Source organism: Octopus sinensis, linkage group LG4, assembly GCF_006345805.1.
Source record: "Octopus sinensis linkage group LG4, ASM634580v1, whole genome shotgun sequence".
NCBI lineage: Eukaryota > Metazoa > Mollusca > Cephalopoda > Octopoda > Octopodidae > Octopus > Octopus sinensis.
The window spans coordinates 11,390,835-11,415,834 of NC_043000.1; the positions used below are offsets into that span (position 1 = coordinate 11,390,835).

A 25,000-nucleotide genomic window follows, 5' to 3' on the forward strand; every position below is an offset into this window, starting at 1 on the left:
GAAAATAAAAATTGGTTGTATAAAACACATATATATTAATACAAATGACATTTTTTGGCAGAAAATTTTGTCCTCTCAAATTCTAATAGAAACGGAATCTACACTGTCTCAAGTGTATTTATAGAACATTTCATTTAAAAATATCGATTCTTTTGAAAGTTATGAGGAAAGAAAGTCTTCGGGGCATTCATGTGTAGATGTGCCACAGGTACTGCCTCTAGACGGTTAGTATGTGTCATGGTGCATGCGTTAGCAGGAATCCATAATAAAATTATAATCAAAGATGTGGGGGGAGGGGTTGTCTCTGTCCTCTCTCCTCACTGTTTGACAACTGGTGTTGGTGCCCATAACTTAGCAGTTCATCAAAAGAGATCAATAGAACAAGTACCAGGCTTTTAGTCTTTTACTTGTTTCAGTCATTTGACTGTGGCCATTCTGGAGCACTGCCTTTAGTCGAGCAAATCGACCCCCGGACTTATTCTTTGTAAGCCTAGTACTTATTCTATCGATCTCTTTAGCCGATCCGCTAAGTTATGGGGACGTAAACGCACCAGCATCGGTTGTCAAACACAGACACACAAACATATATATACATATATACGACGGGTTTCTTTCAGTTTCCGTCTACCAAATCCACTCACAAAGCTTTGGTCAGCCCGAGGCTATAGTAGAAGACACTTGCCCAAGGTGCCACGCAGTGGGACTGAACCCGGAACCATGTGGTTGGTAAGCAAGCTACTTACCACACAGCCACTCCTACGCCCTATGCTTCAACAAAAAAACTAAAACAAACAAACAGAAGGACTGCAATTGATTTTATTCTTCAAGCATGACAAGTAAGAGAAGATAACATATCATAGGAAGTACACGAACTGATAATGAAATGAGTAAATAGAAACAGCGTGGAAGTTGATCTTTCTTCTAGGATGTGTGATACAGTGTTGTATGCATGGAGAAAAGTGAAAATCAAAATGACAACTTGTTTAAATGTTCCTTATGAGATTGAAGCCATGGCCGGTGTCTATTGGTAATTAAACTTCATTTGCAACACCTGTACATATTTATCAGCTTTGTTTTTGTTGGTAATTCTATATTTTTTCTCTACGCAAGAACGTGAATTTTGATTCAATTGACATAGAAGATTCTAAAAAGAATGGCTGCAAAGCACTGATTATGGCAAGGATGATTATCGCATAGTTGGGCATGCTGGTTCCTGCTGCGTTAGATCCAGAATCTTTTGTGGTTTCCATATCTGCAAAAGACAAAAAATAAACACATATACCTTTTGTTTTTAATAAAAAATAGTAACATCTGCCAGGTTTAACCATTTTTATATAAACCTACTCAATACTGCCTTTGCTTCTATTGTACAAATTCCTTGTTTTAAAGAAATCTAAAGTAAAAACTTTCCATCAAAACTTCAAATAAACTTGTGTTGCAAACACTAGCTTAGCCATGACAAGGTCTTTTCCCTAAATTCTTTATTGTTTCCAAAATTTATTGAAACAAAGGCAATATATATTTCTTTACTACCCACAAGGGGCTAAACACAGAGGGGACAAACAAGGACAGACATAGGTATTAAGTCGATTACATCGACCCCAGTGCGTAACTGGTACTTAATTTATCGACCCCGAAAGGATGAAAGGCAAAGTCGACCTCGGCGGAATTTGAACCCAGAACGTAACGGCAGACGAAATACCTATTTCTTTACTACCCACAAGGGGCTAAACACGGAGGGACAAACGGATTAAGTCAATTACATCGACCCCAGTGCATAACTGGTACTTAATTTATCGACCCCGAAAGGATGAAAGGCAAAGTCGACCTCGGCGGAATTTGAACCCAGAACGTAACGGCAGACGAAATACCTATTTCTTTACTACCCACAAGGGGCTAAACACAGAGAGGACAAATGGATTAAGTCAATTACATCGACTCCAGTGCATAACTGGTACTTAATTTATCGACCCCGAAAGGATGAAAGGCAAAGTCAACCTTGGCAGAATTTGAACCCAGAACGTAACGGCAGACGAAATACCGCTAAGCATTTTGCCCGGCGTGCTAATGTTTCTGCCAGCTCGACGCCTTAAACAAAGGCAATATATTTAAACAGGAACATGGTAAGAAAAGGGGTAAACAGACACAATTATCTTAGAGTACTATGTCTAATTCATTAAATGTTCTCCTTCAGACCAGTCCATTATTTAGAAAGGTAACAAAGCATTAACAAAGGGGACTGACTTTTTTAGCATAAAAATGGATCAGTCCATTGTTTACCAGGGGCAGCATATAGATTTACACATTATTTAAATAGTGGAGGCGTGTGGCTTAGTGGTTAGAGTGACAGCATCATGATCGTAAGATTGTGGTTTCGATTCCTGGACGGGGCGACGCGCTGTGTTCTTGAGCAAAACACTTCATTTCACATTGCTCCAGTCCACTCAGCTGGCAAAAATGAGTAACGCTGCGATGGACTGGCGTCCTGTCCAGCTGGGGAATACATATGCCATAGAAATCGGGAAACCGGGCTCATGAGCCTGGCTAGGCTTTAAAAATGGCGCATTTATTTTTTCTTATTATTTAAATATAATTAATTTCCTCATTATTCAAACAAAAAACTGAAACGTTCTTATTTATTAAATTCGTAACAAGTGTTATATAAGGATTTCCTGGCATTCTTGTGTAATTAAATTTGGTGGCTCAAAATTTTAACATAACAATGAAAATGGCTGGTATAAAGAATTGTGAGGTGATAAAACAGTCAAGAAAATATTAAGGGCTATGGTGAAAGTAAATTAACCAAAACCCAAATCTCATGATAAAAATGAATAATTAGTAAATTATTGTTAATAATAATAATTAGTAAATTAACCAAAACCAAAATCTTATGATAAAAATGAATAATTAGTAAATTATTGTTAATAATAATAATTAGTAAATGAATAATTAGTAAATTAACCAAAACCAAAATCTCGTGATAAAAATGAATAATTAGTAAATTATTAATAATTAATAATAATTAGTAAATTAACCAAAACCAAAATCTTATGATAAAAATGAATAATTAGTAAATTATATTTATTAATAATAATTGAGAGCTGGTGACAAAAGGCCTCTCGCTCAGAATAAAAGGCAGACTGTATGATGCATGTGTACGAACAGCCATGCTATATGGTAGTGAAACTTGGGCCGTGACTGCTGAGGACATGCGTAAGCTCGCAAGAAATGAAGCCAGTATGCTCCAATGGATGTGTAATGTTGGTGTTCATACTCGACAGAGTGTAAGTACCTTGAGAGAAAAGTTGGACCTAAGAAGCATCAGTTGTGGTGTGCAAGAGAGACGTTTGCGCTGGTATGGTCATGTAGCGAGAATGGATGAAGATAGCTGTGTGAAAAAGTGCCACACCCTAGCAGTTGAGGGAACCTGTGGAAGAGGTAGACCCAGGAAAACCTGGGACAAGGTGGTGAAGCACGACCTTCGAATATTAGGTCTCACCGAGGAAATGACCAGAGACCGAAACCTTTGGAAGTATGCTGTGCATGAGAAGACCCGGCAGGACAAGTGAGACCATAACCCGTGGCCTCTACCTAGGACGTAGCCAGCCCACTTATGCATACCTTTCCTTCTTGTGACACAAACCCTACTTGTGAAGACCTGTTGAGGCAAGTGAAAATGAAAATAAAAATCAAAATCGATCAACATCAATAGAAATTGTAGCTGTGATACCAGTGCCGATAGCACGTAAGAGAACCATCTGAACGTGGTCATTGCCAGCGCCGCCCCGACTGGCCTCCATGCCAGTGGCACGTAAAATGCACCATCTGATTGTGGCTGCTGCCAGCCTCGACTGGCCCTCGTGCTGGTGGCACGTAAAAAGCAGCATCCGATTGTGGCCGTTTGCCAGCCTCGTCTGGCACCTGTGCAGATGGCACATAAAAAGCACCCACTACACTCATGGAGTGGTTGTTGTTAGGAAGGGCATCCAGCTGTAGAAACACTGCCAGATCAGACTGGGCCTGGCGCAGCCTTCTGGCTTCCCAGACCCCAGTTGAACCGTCCAACCCATGCTAGCATAGAAAATGGACGTTAAACGATGATGATGATGATGAATAATTAGTAAATTAATGAAAACCAAAATCGTATGATAAAAATGAATAATTAGTAAATTATTATTAATAATAATAATTATTAATAATTAATAATAATTAGTAAATGAATAATTAGTAAATTAACCAAAACCAAAATCTCATGATAAAAATGAATAATTAGTAAATTATTATTAATAATAATTATTATTAATAATTAATAATAATTAGTAAATGAATAATTAGTAAATTAACCAAAACCAAAATCTCATGATAAAAATGAATAATTAGTAAATTATTATTAATAATAATTATTATTAATAATTAATAATAATTAGTAAATGAATAATTAGTAAATTAACCAAAACCAAAATCTCATGATAAAAATGAATAATTAGTAAATTATTATTAATAATAATTATTATTAATAATTAATAATAATTAGTAAATGAATAATTAGTAAATTAACCAAAACCAAAATCTCGTGATAAAAATGAATAATTAGTAAATTATTATTAATAATAATTATTATTAATAATTAATAATAATTAGTAAATGAATAATTAGTAAACTAACCAAAACCAAAATCTCATGATAAAAATGAATAATTAGTAAATTATTATTAATAATAATTATTATTAATAATTAATAATAATTAGTAAATTAACCAAAACCAAAATCTCATGATAAAAATGAATAATTAGTAAATTATTATTAATAATAATTATTATTAATTAATAATAATTAGTAAATGAATAATTAGTAAATTAACCAAAACCAAAATCTCATGATAAAAATGAATAATTAGTAAATTATTATTAATAATAATTATTATTAATAATTAATAATAATTAGTAAATGAATAATTAGTAAATTAACCAAAACCAAAATCTCATGATAAAAATGAATAATTAGTAAATTATTATTAATAATAATTATTATTAATAATTAATAATAATTAGTAAATGAATAATTAGTAAATTATCCTGCATCTGATAGGATTATCTAGCATTGGTAAAGACAGTGGTTTCTGTCAAATTTTATTCTTAATAATATTTTTCTCTTTGAATTCTTCTTTCACAAACAAGAAACTGGAGAATGCAAATCCTTTCTATAGCAACTAAATAGTTCAAAAGATAGATGATCCTTGAGAATGAAGCTAACTAATCCATTCAGTCAAACAAAACAAAACAAAAAACTAATTCAAAAGAAATTTTTGAACTTGTTCAGTTACAAACTGTGATTTTGTTTAAATATTAGAAAAATATTTGCACCATTATTATTATTATTATTATAGTCATTGCACAGTAAACAATATCATGAGGTTGTTGATTGAAAATATTGCTTAACAACAACCACAACAACAGCAGCAGAGGCAGGTGACCACTAGAGCTGCAAAAGCAACAGCAACATCTATCAAGCAACAACAAGAACAACAACAATGGCAAACAGAACAAAGAATTCACCAACATTTATGGTTTCCACACAGCGAACAGCAGCAAAAACAACATCAGAACACTCCAAAACAACAACTTTATCAATAGAACAACAACAAAAAGTCCTACAAATTTGTCCCTCACCTATCAGGGCAGCCAGGCGTGTCCTGCACTGGAATGGTGCTGACAAAAGAGTCTGAATGGCAAAAGGTCAACAGGTGAAACAACAACACAAAAATCTGACAGGTAGGATCAGAGGTGGGAAACACCTTTGAAAACAAATTGACAAATATTTCCACCGACAGCAGTCACACTAGAGCCGTCAACAACAACAATGATCACTACCGTCGACACCACCCTCACAAGCACAACCCAATTCACACACACAACTCTCAAATGTCTCAACACCAGCAAAGGTCAAACATTCTGAACTACACAGCAATAAACACAAACAATAAAGACCCAAGGGGTCACACACATAACCATACAGACATCACACACACACCAACACACATAGAGGTCATCCAAACATCACAAGACTCAACACTGTAAAAGCTAAATATCCTGACGGAGTAGGGGCCTTTGGAAGAGACATCAATAAAAGACTATATAAAGAAACATCCATATATATATATATATACCTATTTCGTTACTACCCACAAGGGGCTAAACACAGAGGGGACAAACAAGGACAGACAAACGGATTAAGTCAATTACATCGACCCCAGTGCATAACTGGTACTTAATTTATCAACCCTGAAAGGATGAAAGGCAAAGTCGACCTCGGCGGAATTTGAACTCAGAATGTAAAGACAGACGAAATACCTATTTCTTTACTACCTATAAGGGGCTAAACACAGAGAGGACAAACAAGGACAGACAAATGGATTAAGTCAATTACATCGACCCCAGTGCATAACTGGTACTTAATTTATCAACCCTGAAAGGATGAAAGGCAAAGTCGACCTCGGCGGAATTTGAACTCAGAATGTAAAGACAGACAAAATACCGCTAAGCATTTCGCCCGGAGTGCTAATGTCTCTGCCAGCTTGCCGCCTTGAAACATCCATATATACCAATGAGGACGGAACATCCATCCCCACAAAAGTACTGTGAGTAACCTTTTCTACTTCTGTAGTCTAACCCGATATGGCCTTGTTCAGAATAGGCAGTATAAATGCATGTGGCCTGAGTTGCCTTGGAAACAGGGTCATCTACTCAATGACCTCAGGTCACTAAGTGTTGATGTCGTGGCCATCAGTGAAACCAGACTTTCTGGCCATTTTCGGTAGATACACGACCTATTTATCTCCATGTCAACCAGGAATGCGAGGTGAAACTGCAGTGTTTTTCCAGAGAGGCCTATCTTCGTAGACCCTCAAGGTAAGTTGGTGATACTGGACATGAACAGTAGTGACAGGGGTGTCCTCAGACTGGTGGCTGTTTATGCTCTGACAGGAGCAAGACCTTTAATGTTAGTGGATGACTGAAATACTGTCTTAGAACCATGTTTGAATTATGTGGGGCTAGCAGATAGAAGAGTGGGTGTTAATAGCCTCGCAAACCTGTTCAGTTATTTTCAACTATCTGACAGAAACTGACTGGGTTTCCCAGATGTGCCAATGTTGTTCGGTCTGTATGTACTGGAAAGTCCCACAGAATCGTTACATTTTCTCCTTCAGTTACAGCCTCAGGGTGGTGATTATACCACTTGTCGGCAGTTTTGATATTGTAATGCCGACTTATTAGCCAGTGTAGATATTGGCCAACTCTGTCATGTCTTAATTTATACTCCACTGGTGCTAAGACTTTACATCCAGAGATTAGGTGGTCCACTGTTTCAATCATGTCGTTGCAGAATCGGCATTTTGGGTCTGCTCCATTTTTCATCACATTGGCCTGGTAGTTCTGGGTTAATAGGCTTTGATCTTGAGCAGCCAGGATGAAACCTTCGCTCTCTGCTTTTAGCCCTGAGCTCCGTAGCCACTGATGGGTTTGCTTATTATTATTTGTGTCTGGAGCTTGTGGTCACATGTATGGAGCTCTATAAGTGATGCCAACTGAGGTGGTGAGAATTGTCAGTAATAAGTAAACCCACCTTAGTTAAAATGTTTTTGACATATTTTCATTGCTAACGACAAATTCTTCACTGTTACCAAGGAGACAAAATTCTCTCTGATGGGAAAATGTGGGAAAACACCATATCTGCCCAGTGCTTCCCTCCAACAAAATGGTCTTCCACCATTTTTCACCTATGGACCCTTTTGCTTCCTATTTTACTCAGATGGACCCTCATAACTATTTCATGTTTTTAAAATCCTATTATATTTTTATAATCAAATATTATTAATAAAAAAGCACCCAGTACACTCACGGAGTGGTTGGCGTTAAGAAGGGCATCCAGCTGTAGAATGTAGAAACACTGCCAGATCAGACTGGAGCCTGATCCCCAGTCGAACCGTCCAACACATGCTAGCATGGAGAACGGACGTTAAATGATGATGATGATGATGAATTATATTGAGAAAAGCTGATAAAATACATTATGTTCTGTAAGACTGTAACCAATTAATTGTGCATAAATTTTAACAACAAAACCCTATATTGACTCCCAACAGCTGTACTAACTCCAGTTGAAAACCCTTCCTCTAATGGAATCCTCAACGGTAACCCTAAGTGGATTCAGAGCTGCATTTCCATCTAAAGACCGATCATTATCAGTGACTGTGTTGCGCTAGTGAACTGCCTGGTTGTAACAAACATTTAAAGAAATCAAAAACCTCAAAAACAGTGACTAAAACTTATGATTTAAGTAAAAGAAATAGAAGAAAGATTTAAGAATGAGGTTTCTAGTCACAAACGCTAAACGTGATAGGAAACCCACTTACCAGGTCTGCTAGTAGCAGAAGATCCACCACAGCTTGTAATGTTTCCACATTCACCACCTATAAGAACAAAAAATTTGGATATATTGCCTATTATAAAACTATAAGCAATTAATTAAACAGAAATTTTAGCAACAAAATCCCAAATTGACCCCCAGCAGCCATATCAACACTAGAAGCAAAGTACAGCTCTAGTGGACCCCCTGATTCTCTTACTCTTTTCAGTCATTTGACTGCGGCCATGCTGGAGCACTGCTTTTAGTCGAGCTAATCGACCCCAGGGCTTATTCTTTATACTTATTCTATTGGTCTCTTTTTGCCGAACGGCTAAGTTACGGGGACGTAAACACACCAGCATCGGTCGTCAAGCAACGTCGGGGGAACAAACATAGACACACAAACACATATATATACATATACATATATGCGACGGGCTTCTTTTCAGTTTCTGTCTACCAAATCCACTCACAAGGCTTTGGTCGGCCTGAGGCTATAGTAGAAGACACTTGCCCAAGGTGCCACGCAGTGGGACTGAACCTGGAACCATGTGATTGGTAAGCAAGCTACTTTCTACACAGTCACTCCTGCACCTTATAGTATTATAAAACTATAAGCAATTAATTAAACAGAAATTTTAGCAACAAAATCCTAAATTGACCCATAGCAGCCATACCAACACTAGAAGCATAGTACAGCTCTGGTGGACCCTCCGATTTGTATTTCTGGCTCATTAGCCTGCCTTAACCCTTTTAATAATTAATAATAATTAGTAAATTATTAATAATTAATAATAATTAGTAAATTAACCAAAACCAAAATCTCATGATAAAAATGAATAATTAGTAAATTATTATTAATAATAATTATTATTAATAATTAATAATAATTAGTAAATGAATAATTAGTAAATTAACCAAAACCAAAATCTCATGATAAAAATGAATAATTAGTAAATTATTATTAATAATAATTATTATTAATAATTAATAATAATTAGTAAATGAATAATTAGTAAATTAACCAAAACCAAAATCTCATGATAAAAATGAATAATTAGTAAATTATTATTAATAATAATTATTATTAATAATTAATAATAATTAGTAAATGAATAATTAGTAAATTAACCAAAACCAAAATCTCATGATAAAAATGAATAATTAGTAAATTATTATTAATAATAATTATTATTAATAATTAATAATAATTAGTAAATGAATAATTAGTAAACTAACCAAAACCAAAATCGTATGATAAAAATGAATAATTAGTAAATTATTATTAATAATAATTATTATTAATAATTAATAATAATTAGTAAATTAACCAAAACCAAAATCTCATGATAAAAATGAATAATTAGTAAATTATTATTAATAATAATTATTATTAATTAATAATAATTAGTAAATGAATAATTAGTAAATTAACCAAAACCAAAATCTCATGATAAAAATGAATAATTAGTAAATTATTATTAATAATAATTATTATTAATAATTAATAATAATTAGTAAATGAATAATTAGTAAATTAACCAAAACCAAAATCTCATGATAAAAATGAATAATTAGTAAATTATTATTAATAATAATTATTATTAATAATTAATAATAATTAGTAAATGAATAATTAGTAAATTATCCTGCATCTGATAGGATTATCTAGCATTGGTAAAGACAGTGGTTTCTGTCAAATTTTATTCTTAATAATATTTTTCTCTTTGAATTCTTCTTTCACAAACAAGAAACTGGAGAATGCAAATCCTTTCTATAGCAACTAAATAGTTCAAAAGATAGATGATCCTTGAGAATGAAGCTAACTAATCCATTCAGTCAAACAAAACAAAACAAAAAACTAATTCAAAAGAAATTTTTGAACTTGTTCAGTTACAAACTGTGATTTTGTTTAAATATTAGAAAAATATTTGCACCATTATTATTATTATTATTATAGTCATTGCACAGTAAACAATATCATGAGGTTGTTGATTGAAAATATTGCTTAACAACAACCACAACAACAGCAGCAGAGGCAGGTGACCACTAGAGCTGCAAAAGCAACAGCAACATCTATCAAGCAACAACAAGAACAACAACAATGGCAAACAGAACAAAGAATTCACCAACATTTATGGTTTCCACACAGGAACAGCAGCAAAAACAACATCAGAACACTCCAAAACAACAACTTTATCAATAGAACAACAACAAAAAGTCCTACAAATTTGTCCCTCACCTATCAGGGCAGCCAGGCGTGTCCTGCACTGGAATGGTGCTGACAAAAGAGTCTGAATGGCAAAAGGTCAACAGGTGAAACAACAACACAAAAATCTGACAGGTAGGATCAGAGGTGGGAAACACCTTTGAAAACAAATTGACAAATATTTCCACCGACAGCAGTCACACTAGAGCCGTCAACAACAACAATGATCACTACCGTCGACACCACCCTCACAAGCACAACCCAATTCACACACACAACTCTCAAATGTCTCAACACCAGCAAAGGTCAAACATTCTGAACTACACAGCAATAAACACAAACAATAAAGACCCAAGGGGTCACACACATAACCATACAGACATCACACACACACCAACACACATAGGGGTCATCCAAACATCACAAGACTCAACACTGTAAAAGCTAAATATCCTGACGGAGTAGGGGCCTTTGGAAGAGACATCAATAAAAGACTATATAAAGAAACATCCATATATATATATATATACCTATTTCGTTACTACCCACAAGGGGCTAAACACAGAGGGGACAAACAAGGACAGACAAACGGATTAAGTCAATTACATCGACCCCAGTGCATAACTGGTACTTAATTTATCAACCCTGAAAGGATGAAAGGCAAAGTCGACCTCGGCGGAATTTGAACTCAGAATGTAAAGACAGACGAAATACCTATTTCTTTACTACCTATAAGGGGCTAAACACAGAGAGGACAAACAAGGACAGACAAATGGATTAAGTCAATTACATCGACCCCAGTGCATAACTGGTACTTAATTTATCAACCCTGAAAGGATGAAAGGCAAAGTCGACCTCGGCGGAATTTGAACTCAGAATGTAAAGACAGACAAAATACCGCTAAGCATTTCGCCCGGAGTGCTAATGTCTCTGCCAGCTTGCCGCCTTGAAACATCCATATATACCAATGAGGACGGAACATCCATCCCCACAAAAGTACTGTGAGTAACCTTTTCTACTTCTGTAGTCTAACCCGATATGGCCTTGTTCAGAATAGGCAGTATAAATGCATGTGGCCTGAGTTGCCTTGGAAACAGGGTCATCTACTCAATGACCTCAGGTCACTAAGTGTTGATGTCGTGGCCATCAGTGAAACCAGACTTTCTGGCCATTTTCGGTAGATACACGACCTATTTATCTCCATGTCAACCAGGAATGCGAGGTGAAACTGCAGTGTTTTTCCAGAGAGGCCTATCTTCGTAGACCCTCAAGGTAAGTTGGTGATACTGGACATGAACAGTAGTGACAGGGGTGTCCTCAGACTGGTGGCTGTTTATGCTCTGACAGGAGCAAGACCTTTAATGTTAGTGGATGACTGAAATACTGTCTTAGAACCATGTTTGAATTATGTGGGGCTAGCAGATAGAAGAGTGGGTGTTAATAGCCTCGCAAACCTGTTCAGTTATTTTCAACTATCTGACAGAAACTGACTGGGTTTCCCAGATGTGCCAATGTTGTTCGGTCTGTATGTACTGGAAAGTCCCACAGAATCGTTACATTTTCTCCTTCAGTTACAGCCTCAGGGTGGTGATTATACCACTTGTCGGCAGTTTTGATATTGTAATGCCGACTTATTAGCCAGTGTAGATATTGGCCAACTCTGTCATGTCTTAATTTATACTCCACTGGTGCTAAGACTTTACATCCAGAGATTAGGTGGTCCACTGTTTCAATCATGTCGTTGCAGAATCGGCATTTTGGGTCTGCTCCATTTTTCATCACATTGGCCTGGTAGTTCCGGGTTAATAGGCTTTGATCTTGAGCAGCCAGGATGAAACCTTCGCTCTCTGCTTTTAGCCCTGAGCTCCGTAGCCACTGATGGGTTTGCTTATTATTATTTGTGTCTGGAGCTTGTGGTCACATGTATGGAGCTCTATAAGTGATGCCAACTGAGGTGGTGAGAATTGTCAGTAATAAGTAAACCCACCTTAGTTAAAATGTTTTTGACATATTTTCATTGCTAACGACAAATTCTTCACTGTTACCAAGGAGACAAAATTCTCTCTGATGGGAAAATGTGGGAAAACACCATATCTGCCCAGTGCTTCCCTCCAACAAAATGGTCTTCCACCATTTTTCACCTATGGACCCTTTTGCTTCCTATTTTACTCAGATGGACCCTCATAACTATTTCATGTTTTTAAAATCCTATTATATTTTTATAATCAAATATTATTAATAAAAAAGCACCCAGTACACTCACGGAGTGGTTGGCGTTAAGAAGGGCATCCAGCTGTAGAATGTAGAAACACTGCCAGATCAGACTGGAGCCTGATCCCCAGTCGAACCGTCCAACACATGCTAGCATGGAGAACGGACGTTAAATGATGATGATGATGATGAATTATATTGAGAAAAGCTGATAAAATACATTATGTTCTGTAAGACTGTAACCAATTAATTGTGCATAAATTTTAACAACAAAACCCTATATTGACTCCCAACAGCTGTACTAACTCCAGTTGAAAACCCTTCCTCTAATGGAATCCTCAACGGTAACCCTAAGTGGATTCAGAGCTGCATTTCCATCTAAAGACCGATCATTATCAGTGACTGTGTTGCGCTAGTGAACTGCCTGGTTGTAACAAACATTTAAAGAAATCAAAAACCTCAAAAACAGTGACTAAAACTTATGATTTAAGTAAAAGAAATAGAAGAAAGATTTAAGAATGAGGTTTCTAGTCACAAACGCTAAACGTGATAGGAAACCCACTTACCAGGTCTGCTAGTAGCAGAAGATCCACCACAGCTTGTAATGTTTCCACATTCACCACCTATAAGAACAAAAAATTTGGATATATTGCCTATTATAAAACTATAAGCAATTAATTAAACAGAAATTTTAGCAACAAAATCCCAAATTGACCCCCAGCAGCCATATCAACACTAGAAGCAAAGTACAGCTCTAGTGGACCCCCTGATTCTCTTACTCTTTTCAGTCATTTGACTGCGGCCATGCTGGAGCACTGCTTTTAGTCGAGCTAATCGACCCCAGGGCTTATTCTTTATACTTATTCTATTGGTCTCTTTTTGCCGAACGGCTAAGTTACGGGGACGTAAACACACCAGCATCGGTCGTCAAGCAACGTCGGGGGAACAAACATAGACACACAAACACATATATATACATATACATATATGCGACGGGCTTCTTTTCAGTTTCTGTCTACCAAATCCACTCACAAGGCTTTGGTCGGCCTGAGGCTATAGTAGAAGACACTTGCCCAAGGTGCCACGCAGTGGGACTGAACCTGGAACCATGTGATTGGTAAGCAAGCTACTTTCTACACAGTCACTCCTGCACCTTATAGTATTATAAAACTATAAGCAATTAATTAAACAGAAATTTTAGCAACAAAATCCTAAATTGACCCATAGCAGCCATACCAACACTAGAAGCATAGTACAGCTCTGGTGGACCCTCCGATTTGTATTTCTGGCTCATTAGCCTGCCTTAACCCTTTTAATAATTAATAATAATTAGTAAATTATTAATAATTAATAATAATTAGTAAATTAACCAAAACCAAAATCTCATGATAAAAATGAATAATTAGTAAATTATTATTAATAATAATTATTATTAATAATTAATAATAATTAGTAAATGAATAATTAGTAAATTAACCAAAACCAAAATCTCATGATAAAAATGAATAATTAGTAAATTATTATTAATAATAATTATTATTAATAATTAATAATAATTAGTAAATGAATAATTAGTAAATTAACCAAAACCAAAATCTCATGATAAAAATGAATAATTAGTAAATTATTATTAATAATAATTATTATTAATAATTAATAATAATTAGTAAATGAATAATTAGTAAATTAACCAAAACCAAAATCTCATGATAAAAATGAATAATTAGTAAATTATTATTAATAATAATTATTATTAATAATTAATAATAATTAGTAAATGAATAATTAGTAAATTAACCAAAACCAAAATCTCATGATAAAAATGAATAATTAGTAAATTATTATTAATAATAATTATTATTAATAATTAATAATAATTAGTAAATGAATAATTAGTAAATTAACCAAAACCAAAATCTCATGATAAAAATGAATAATTAGTAAATTATTATTAATAATAATTATTATTAATAATTAATAATAATTAGTAAATGAATAATTAGTAAATTAACCAAAACCAAAATCTCATGATAAAAATGAATAATTAGTAAATTATTATTAATAATAATTATTATTAATAATTAATAATAATTAGTAAATGAATAATTAGTAAATTAACCAAAACCAAAATCTCATGATAAAAATGAATAATTAGTAAATTATTATTAATAATAATTATTATTAATAATTAATAATAATTAGTAAATGAATAATTAGTAAGTTAACCAAAACCAAAATCTCATGATAAAAATGAATAATTAGTAAATTATTATTAATAATAATTATTATTAATAATTAATAATAATTAGTAAATGAATAATTAGTAAATTAACCAAAACCAAAATCTCGTGATAAAAATGAATAATTAGTAAATTATTAATAATTAATAATAATTAGTAAATTAACCAAAACCAAAATCTCATGATAAAAATGAATAATTAGTAAATTATTATTAATAATAATTATTATTAATAATTAATAATAATTAGTAAATGAATAATTAGTAAATTAACCAAAACCAAAATCTCATGATAAAAATGAATAATTAGTAAATTATTATTAATAATAATTAATAATAATTAGTAAATGAATAATTAGTAAATTAACCAAAACCAAAATCTCATGATAAAAATGAATAATTAGTAAATTATTATTAATAATAATTATTATTAATAATTAATAATAATTAGTAAATGAATAATTAGTAAATTAACCAAAACCAAAATCTCGTCATAAAAATGAATAATTAGTAAATTATTAATAATTAATAATAATTAGTAAATTAACCAAAACCAAAATCTCATGATAAAAATGAATAATTAGTAAATTATTATTAATAATAATTATTATTAATAATTAATAATAATTAGTAAATGAATAATTAGTAAATTAACCAAAACCAAAATCTCATGATAAAAATGAATAATTAGTAAATTATTATTAATAATAATTATTATTAATAATTAATAATAATTAGTAAATGAATAATTAGTAAATTAACCAAAACCAAAATCTCGTGATAAAAATGAATAATTAGTAAATTATTAATAATTAATAATAATTAGTAAATTAACCAAAACCAAAATCTTATGATAAAAATGAATAATTAGTAAATTATATTTATTAATAATAATTGAGAGCTGGTGACAAAAGGCCTCTCGCTCAGAATAAAAGGCAGACTGTATGATGCATGTGTACGAACAGCCATGCTATATGGTAGTGAAACTTGGGCCGTGACTGCTGAGGACATGCGTAAGCTCGCAAGAAATGAAGCCAGTATGCTCCAATGGATGTGTAATGTTGGTGTTCATACTCGACAGAGTGTAAGTACCTTGAGAGAAAAGTTGGACCTAAGAAGCATCAGTTGTGGTGTGCAAGAGAGACGTTTGCGCTGGTATGGTCATGTAGCGAGAATGGATGAAGATAGCTGTGTGAAAAAGTGCCACACCCTAGCAGTTGAGGGAACCTGTGGAAGAGGTAGACCCAGGAAAACCTGGGACAAGGTGGTGAAGCACGACCTTCGAATATTAGGTCTCACCGAGGAAATGACCAGAGACCGAAACCTTTGGAAGTATGCTGTGCATGAGAAGACCCGGCAGGACAAGTGAGACCATAACCCGTGGCCTCTACCTAGGACGTAGCCAGCCCACTTATGCATACCTTTCCTTCTTGTGACACAAACCCTACTTGTGAAGACCTGTTGAGGCAAGTGAAAATGAAAATGAAAATCGATCAACATCAATGGAAATTGTAGCTGTGATACCAGTGCCGATAGCACGTAAGAGAACCATCTGAACGTGGTCATTGCCAGCGCCGCCCCGACTGGCCTCCATGCCAGTGGCACGTAAAATGCACCATCTGATTGTGGCTGCTGCCAGCCTCGACTGGCCCTCGTGCTGGTGGCACGTAAAAAGCAGCATCCGATTGTGGCCGTTTGCCAGCCTCGTCTGGCACCTGTGCAGATGGCACATAAAAAGCACCCACTACACTCATGGAGTGGTTGTTGTTAGGAAGGGCATCCAGCTGTGGAAACACTGCCAGATCAGACTGGGCCTGGCGCAGCCTTCTGGCTTCCCAGACCCCAGTTGAACCGTCCAACCCATGCTAGCATAGAAAATGGACGTTAAACGATGATGATGATGATGATGATGATGAATAATTAGTAAATTAATGAAAACCAAAATCGTATGATAAAAATGAATAATTAGTAAATTATTATTAATAATAATAATTATTAATAATTAATAATAATTAGTAAATGAATAATTAGTAAATTAACCAAAACCAAAATCTCATGATAAAAATGAATAATTAGTAAATTATTATTAATAATTAATAATAATTAGTAAATGAATAATTAGTAAATTAACCAAAACCAAAATCTCATGATAAAAATGAATTAGTAAATAATTAATAATAATTAGTAAATGAATAATTAGTAAATTATCCTGCATCTGATAGGATTATCTAGCATTGGTAAAGACAGTGGTTTCTGTCAATTTTTATTCTTAATAATATTTTTCTCTTTGAATTCTTCTTTCACAAACAGAAACTGGAGAATGCAAATCCTTTCTATAGCAACTAAATAGTTCAAAAGATAGATGATCCTTGAGAATGAAGCTAACTAATCCATTCAGTCAAACAAAACAAAACAAAAAACTAATTCAAAGAAATTTTTGAACTTGTTCAGTTACAAACTGTGATTTTGTTTAAATATTAGAAAAATATTTGCACCATTATTATTATTATTATTATAGTCATTGCACAGTAAACAATATCATGAGGTTGTTGATTGAAAATATTGCTTAACAACAACCACAACAACAGCAGCAGAGGCAGGTGACCACTAGAGCTGCAAAAGCAACAGCAACATCTATCAAGCAACAACAAGAACAACAACAATGGCAAACAGAACAAAGAATTCACCAACATTTATGGTTTCCACACAGCAAACAGCAGCAAAAACAACATCAGAACACTCCAAAACAACAACTTTATCAATAGAACAACAACAAAAAGTCCTACAAATTTGTCCCTCACCTATCAGGGCAGCCAGGCGTGTCCTGCACTGGAATGGTGCTGACAAAAGAGTCTGAATGGCAAAAGGTCAACAGGTGAAACAACAACACAAAAATCTGACAGGTAGGATCAGAGGTGGGAAACACCTTTGAAAACAAATTGACAAATATTTCCACCGACAGCAGTCACACTAGAGCCGTCAACAACAACAATGATCACTACCGTCGACACCACCCTCACAAGCACAACCCAATTCACACACACAACTCTCAAATGTCTCAACACCAGCAAAGGTCAAACATTCTGAACTACACAGCAATAAACACAAACAATAAAGACCCAAGGGGTCACACACATAACCATACAGACATCACACACACACCAACACACATAGGGGTCATCCAAACATCACAAGACTCAACACTGTAAAAGCTAAACATCCTGACGGAGTAGGGGCCTTTGGAAGAGACATCAATAAAAGACTATATAAAGAAACATCCATATATATATATATACCTATTTCGTTACTACCCACAAGGGGCTAAACACAGAGGGGACAAACAAGGACAGACAAACGGATTAAGTCAATTACATCGACCCCAGTGCATAACTGGTACTTAATTTATCAACCCTGAAAGGATGAAAGGCAAAGTCGACCTCGGCGGAATTTGAACTCAGAATGTAAAGACAGACGAAATACCTATTTCTTTACTACCTATAAGGGGCTAAACACAGAGAGGACAAACAAGGACAGACAAATGGATTAAGTCAATTACATCGACCTCAGTGCATAACTGGTACTTAATTTATCAACCCTGAAAGGATGAAAGGCAAAGTCGACCTCGGCGGAATTTGAACTCAAATGTAAAGACAGACAAAATACCGCTAAGCATTTCGCCCGGAGTGCTAATGTCTCTGCCAGCTTGCCGCCTTGAAACATCCATATATACCAATGAGGACGGAACATCCATCCCCACAAAAGTACTGTGAGTAACCTTTTCTACTTCTGTAGTCTAACCCGATATGACCTTGTTCAGAATAGGCAGTATAAATGCATGTGGCCTCAGTTGCCTTGGAAACAGGGCCATCTACTCAATGACCTCAGGTCACTAAGTGTTGATGTCGTGGCCATCAGTGAAACCAGACTTTCTGGCCATTTTCGGTAGATACACGACCTATTTATCTCCATGTCAACCAGGAATGCGAGGTGAAACTGCAGTGTTTTTCCAGAGAGGCCTATCTTCGTAGACCCTCAAGGTAAGTTGGTGATACTGGACATGAACAGTAGTGACAGGGGTGTCCACAGACTGGTGGCTGTTTATGCTCTGACAGGAGCAAGACCTTTAATGTTAGTGGATGACTGAAATACTGTCTTAGAACCACATTTCGATTATGTGGGGCTAGCAGACAGAAGAGGGGGTGTTAATAGCCTCGCAAACCTGTTCAGTTATTTTCAACTATCTGACAGAAACTGACTGGGTTTCCCAGATGTGCCAATGTAGAATTGGATGGATCGCATCGGGTCACACAGATTGTATCTAGACAAGGTATCCTGTAGGGCAGTAGCTAAGGATAACATAAGTTGTCTACTTTTCAAACTAGTTGGCTACACAGACCACAAATCTGTCAGCCTAGATAGCTTAGAAGGCAGGGACCCAGTTTCTGGGTCCCTGAACACATAACTCCTGATGTGCCAAGTTTCCAGAGACCAAATTAGAGAATTAGTTAAACAGGTGTTGATGGGGGCAATTGTCATCAAGTGGGGGTTTGCCCTGAAAGGGACAATTAGTCATTGCACAGTAAACAATATCATGAGGTTGTTGATTGAAGATATTGTGCCTACTGGGGGGTTTGCACTGTTTGTCAAGTCACAACTAGTACCTCAGACAAACAGTACTTTACACAATATGCATGCTGGTCCAAGTAATGCTGACCTTTGTAATACATCTGGACTGTAGTGTATTTCTAAGGTTTTCAGATGCTTTTTTTTCAGATTGGGTGGTATTGAACCCAATACTCCAATGACAATAGGGATAACCTTTATCGTTATTATTATTATTATTATTATTATTATTGAGTGAGAGAGCAGTGCATGCCATCAAATTGACACTGAGGTAAAATATAAGAAAAATGCGACATCATCAATCATCTGTCTCTCACAACCATATGTGCGCGACATGGTGATCTCATATCAGGGGTATAAACAGCACATGACTGCAGGTGGGGCCAGTTAGAATTTTCTCTGGTCACGTAACCCATCCTGCTCAAAAAGGTCCCTGAATAAGGGTTGTTTTTTGTTAAGGAGGTTGAATGAAACAATCATGTTTCCAGAGGTGAAGTATTCCACCCCACTGGGGGGTTTGCACTGTTTGTCAAATCACAACTAGGACCTCAGACAGTATTTTACACAATATGCATGCAGGCCCAAGTAATGCTGACATTTGTAATATATCTGGACTGTAGGGTATTTCTAAGGTTTTCAGATGCCTTTTTTCAGATTGGGTGGTATTGAACCCAATGTTCCAACGACAATAGGGATAACCTTTATTATTATTATTATCATTTTTTCTTTCAAATTTGCTTCCATTTCTTGCCGAGTGTCTTCCCGACTCCTAGGGCAAAGAAACTCATAGTATACATTGGTAGGCCATTAAACTAAACTCACTAGTTCGTTCATTCATTTTTTTTTTTTGATAGAAATAAAGTTAAATTAAAATACATGGGTAGTAATAGTTCTCACATCGACAATGCTCTTCTCAATACGTGTGATGTACCAGTTAAGACAATCTTTTGCACTTCTTGCAGGGATGGTAAGCCAGGGATCATTCTCATATAATCTTCGGTTCCCTTCTTGATCATTCCTAGTGCTCCTACGATCACTGGTATTGTAACCGCCTTGAGATGCCACATTTTCTCAATTTCAATGAGCAGGTCTTTATATTTTCTGAGCTTGTCAAACTCTTTCGCCGAGATATTATGATCACAGGGGATGCTCATGTTGATCAATAAGTAAACTTTATTGTTTTGGTCTTTCACAACAATATCTGGTTTATTGGCTTCTTGATCATTCCTAGTGCTCCTACGATCACTGTTGTAACCACCGCCTTGAGATGCCACATTTTCTCAATTTCAATGAGCAGGTCTTTATATTTTCTGAGCTTGTCAAACTCTTTCGCCGAGATATATGATCACAGGGGATGCTCATGTTGATCAATAAGTAAACTTTATTGTTTTGGTCTTTCACAACAATATCTGGTTTATTGGGCCTTGATGGTTTGGTCTGTATGTACTGGAAAGTCCCCAGAATCATTACATTTTCTCCTTCAGTTACAGCCTCAGGGTGGTGATTATACCTTGTCGGCAGTTTTGATATTGTAATGCCGACTTATTAGCCAGTGTAGATATTGGCCACTCTGTCATGTCTTAATTTATACTCCACTGGTGCTAAGACTTTACATCCAGAGATTAGGTGGTCCACTGTTTCAATCATGTCGTTTGCAGAATCGGCATTTTGGGTCTGCTCCATTTTCATCACATTGGCCTGGTAGTTCCGGGTTAATAGGCTTGATTTGATCTGAGCAGCCAGGATGAAACCTTCGCTCTCTGCTTTTAGCCCTGAGCTCCGTAGCCACTGATGGGTTTGCTTATTATTATTTGTGTCTGGAGCTTGTGGCCACATGTGTGGAGCTCTGTAAGTGATGCCAACTGAGGTGGTGAGAATTGTCAGTAATAAGTAAACCCACCTTAGTTAAATGTTTGTGACATATTTTCATTGCTAACGACAAATTCTTCACTGTTACCAAGGAGACAAATTCTCTCTGATGGAAAATGTGGGAAAACACCATATCTGCCCAGTGCTTCCCTCCAACAAAATGGTCTTCCACCATTTTTCACCCTATGGACCCTTTTGCTTCCTATTTTACTCAGATGGACCCCCCATAACTATTTCATGTTTTTTAAAATCCTATTATATTTTTATAATCAAATATTATTAATAAAAAAGCACCCTACCTCACGGAAGTGGGTTGGCGTTAAAAGGGCATCCAGCTGTAGAATGTAGAAACACTGCCAAATCAGACTGGAGCCTGATCCCCAGTCGAACCGTCCAACACATGCTAGCATGGAGAACGGACGTTAAATGATGATGATGATGATGAATTATATTGAGAAAAGCTGATAAAATACATTATGTTCTGTAAGACTGTAACCAATTAATTGTGCATAAATTTTAACAACAAAACCCTATATTGGACCCCCAAAAGCTGTACTAACTCCAGTTGAAAACCCTTCCTCTAATGGAATCCTCAACGGTAACCCTAAGTGGATTCAGAGCTGCATTTCCATCTAAAGACCGATCATTATCAGTGACTGTGTTGCGCTAGTGAACTGCCTGGTTGTAACAAACATTTAAAGAAATCAAAAAACTCAGAAACAGTGACTAAAACTTATGATTTAAGTAAAAGAAATAGAAGAAAGATTTAAGAATGAGGTTTCTAGTCACAAACGCTAAACGTGATAGGAAACCCACTTACCAGGTCTGCTAGTAGCAGAAGATCCACCACAGCTTGTAATGTTTCCACATTCACCACCTATAAGAACAAAAAATTTGGATATATTGCCTATTATAAAACTATAAGCAATTAATTAAACAGAAATTTTAGCAACAAAATCCCAAATTGACCCCCAGCAGCCATATCAACACTAGAAGCAAAGTACAGCTCTAGTGGACCCCCTGATTCTCTTACTCTTTTCAGTCATTTGACTGCGGCCATGCTGGAGCACTGCTTTTAGTCGAGCTAATCGACCCCAGGGCTTATTCTTTATACTTATTCTATTGGTCTCTTTTTGCCGAACGGCTAAGTTACGGGGACGTAAACACACCAGCATCGGTCGTCAAGCAACGTCGGGGGAACAAACATAGACACACAAACACATATATATACATATACATATATGCGACGGGCTTCTTTTCAGTTTCTGTCTACCAAATCCACTCACAAGGCTTTGGTCGGCCTGAGGCTATAGTAGAAGACACTTGCCCAAGGTGCCACGCAGTGGGACTGAACCTGGAACCATGTGATTGGTAAGCAAGCTACTTTCTACACAGTCACTCCTGCACCTTTATAGTATTATAAAACTATAAGCAATTAATTAAACAGAAATTTTAGCAACAAAATCCTAAATTGACCCCTAGCAGCCATACCAACACTAGAAGCATAGTACAGCTCTGGTGGACCCTCCGATTTGTATTTCTGGCTCATTAGCCTGCCTTAACCCTTTTGTTAGTGTATTTTGAGATGCTGTGTTTCTTTCAATTACTTTAAATATAACAAAGTATTTAGTGAAATAATTATCATTTAAGCTAGTGTTAGGAACATAAATTGTGACTAAGGTTTGATGGAAGATTTTAATTCAAAACTTATGCAAACAAGACATTTGTACCACAGAGCCAGAGCCGGTTTCAGCCGGGTTGGTATCAAAAGGGTTAAGAATTGTTTCTCTATTATATATTTTTAACCCTTTCGTTACCATATTCTGTTGAGATGCTATGTGTTTCTTTCAATTAATTTTAAATATAACAAAGAATTTAGTAAAATAACTCAGTTATCATTAAGCTAGTGTTAGGAACATAAATTGTGACTAAGGTTTGGTGGAAGATTTTAATTAAAACCTTAAGAAAACAAGACATTTGTACAACAGAATTGGAGCCGGTTTCAGCTGGGTTGGTAACTAAAGGGTTAATGGTAAACTCCAAAGAAAGGTAACCCTGGGTGGATTCAAAACAGTTATTTTTTTCTGAAAGACAGTCACTATTGGTAACTGAGTTGTGCTAGTGAACTGCTTGGTTGGAATAAAAATTTAAAAGATTAAAAAAACACAAACAAAGCAATGACTAAATTCTATGAGTTAAGAGAAAGAAACAGCGGATAGGATTCAAATGAGCACCCAATTTAAAGGATTCAAAAAGGGTTTATTAACTTTTTTACCATTTCGGGAACCTTCGGTTTCATCTGCTTTTATGCCTGGACCCGGTTTGACTTCTACATTTATTGTGAAAGATGCAAAAAATAAAATTCTGATTTCAGATTTTACATTTGATGAACAGGAATCTATATATATATATATATATATATATATATATATATATATATATATATATATAGATAGATAGATTCCTGTTCATCAAACGTAATCTGAAATCAGAATTGTCTTTTTTGTGAATTTTCTATCCAAAATCCAATCAAAAGCCTGAAACTTGATACGTCAATTAAATGCCAGCTAGCTGTATGTGATTAGTCGGAGATTTGGACAGTATTTGCGTGTATGTGTGCGCACAGGCAACTGTATATGCATATACTAGCACTATGACCCAGCGTTGCCAGGTCAAAGTGCTAGTATTTACTATTTCTGTTACAATAATTAAATAGTAATTATAGCCCAGGGACAACCAAAGCTTTGTGAGTGGATATGGTATAGAGGGATTGATAGAAAGAAGACGCCATTTTGCACACCTACAAACATCCATTTTATATATATATATATATATATATATATATATATATATATATTAATCAGCCGAAATTGTGAAGATGATCCAGTTCTTGACTGATGACTGAGAGCTTCGAAAGTCCCGTCCGTGTTTTTTGTGTCGTCTTCTAAATGTTTCACGTTCTTGTCCCAGTTTGTATATTTTTTAAACTTTTACATATATTTTTTTGTCGATAACCATTATAATTTATGCGTCTCAAAATTGGACCAATACGGTAATAACAAATTTTTTAGAGATTTCTATCGGTTTATTTCGAGACGCATAAATTATAATGGTTATCGACAAAAAAATTTTTGGTTTCGGCATATTTGGCATTAGAATTTTTCTTCTGCCCTTATCTTGTAAGTTATGTATAAATTTTACCTTTAAAGGCATTTTTTGATATGCTGGCCATTGATAACATTTTTTTCCCCAAAAAAATTTTATCCTATATTAATTATAAATAGATTAGTGTTCATTTCCGGATTCTATCACTCTGTGAAAGTTTCTGGTTCGAATCACACGTGTCTCGAGGTGCGCCGAAGATTTTTCTGTTTTGGATATATTTGGGGTACTTAAGTCTGCTCAGGACTTAGTGCTTGCTTTTTCCGTGGGTATGAGTAAGT

At 35.3% G+C, this 25,000-nt stretch overlaps 1 protein-coding gene across 7 annotated transcripts in view; it reads right to left on the bottom strand.

Annotated features, from left to right (window-relative positions):
* The window catches only part of LOC115211074, an 88,924-nt gene that overhangs the window by 37,312 nt on the left and 26,612 nt on the right, over positions 1–25,000 (bottom strand). For 2 of the 7 annotated variants that reach the window (XM_036501764.1, XM_036501765.1), the window contains exons 4-7: positions 22,378–22,434; positions 13,393–13,449; positions 8,414–8,470; positions 801–1,252 (exon numbers count right to left, since the gene is read on the bottom strand). The exons of 2 other annotated variants lie outside the window; for them this stretch is intronic. In XM_036501764.1, the coding sequence (XP_036357657.1) occupies positions 1,089–1,252; positions 8,414–8,470; positions 13,393–13,449; positions 22,378–22,434 (335 nt within the window). In that variant the 3' untranslated portion in view covers positions 801–1,088. Of the gene's footprint in view, positions 1–800; positions 1,253–5,669; positions 5,722–8,413; positions 8,471–13,392; positions 13,450–22,377; positions 22,435–25,000 lie in introns of those variants that run through there. 3 more of the 7 variants (XM_036501767.1, XM_036501768.1, XM_036501766.1) reach the window with 3 other exon arrangements.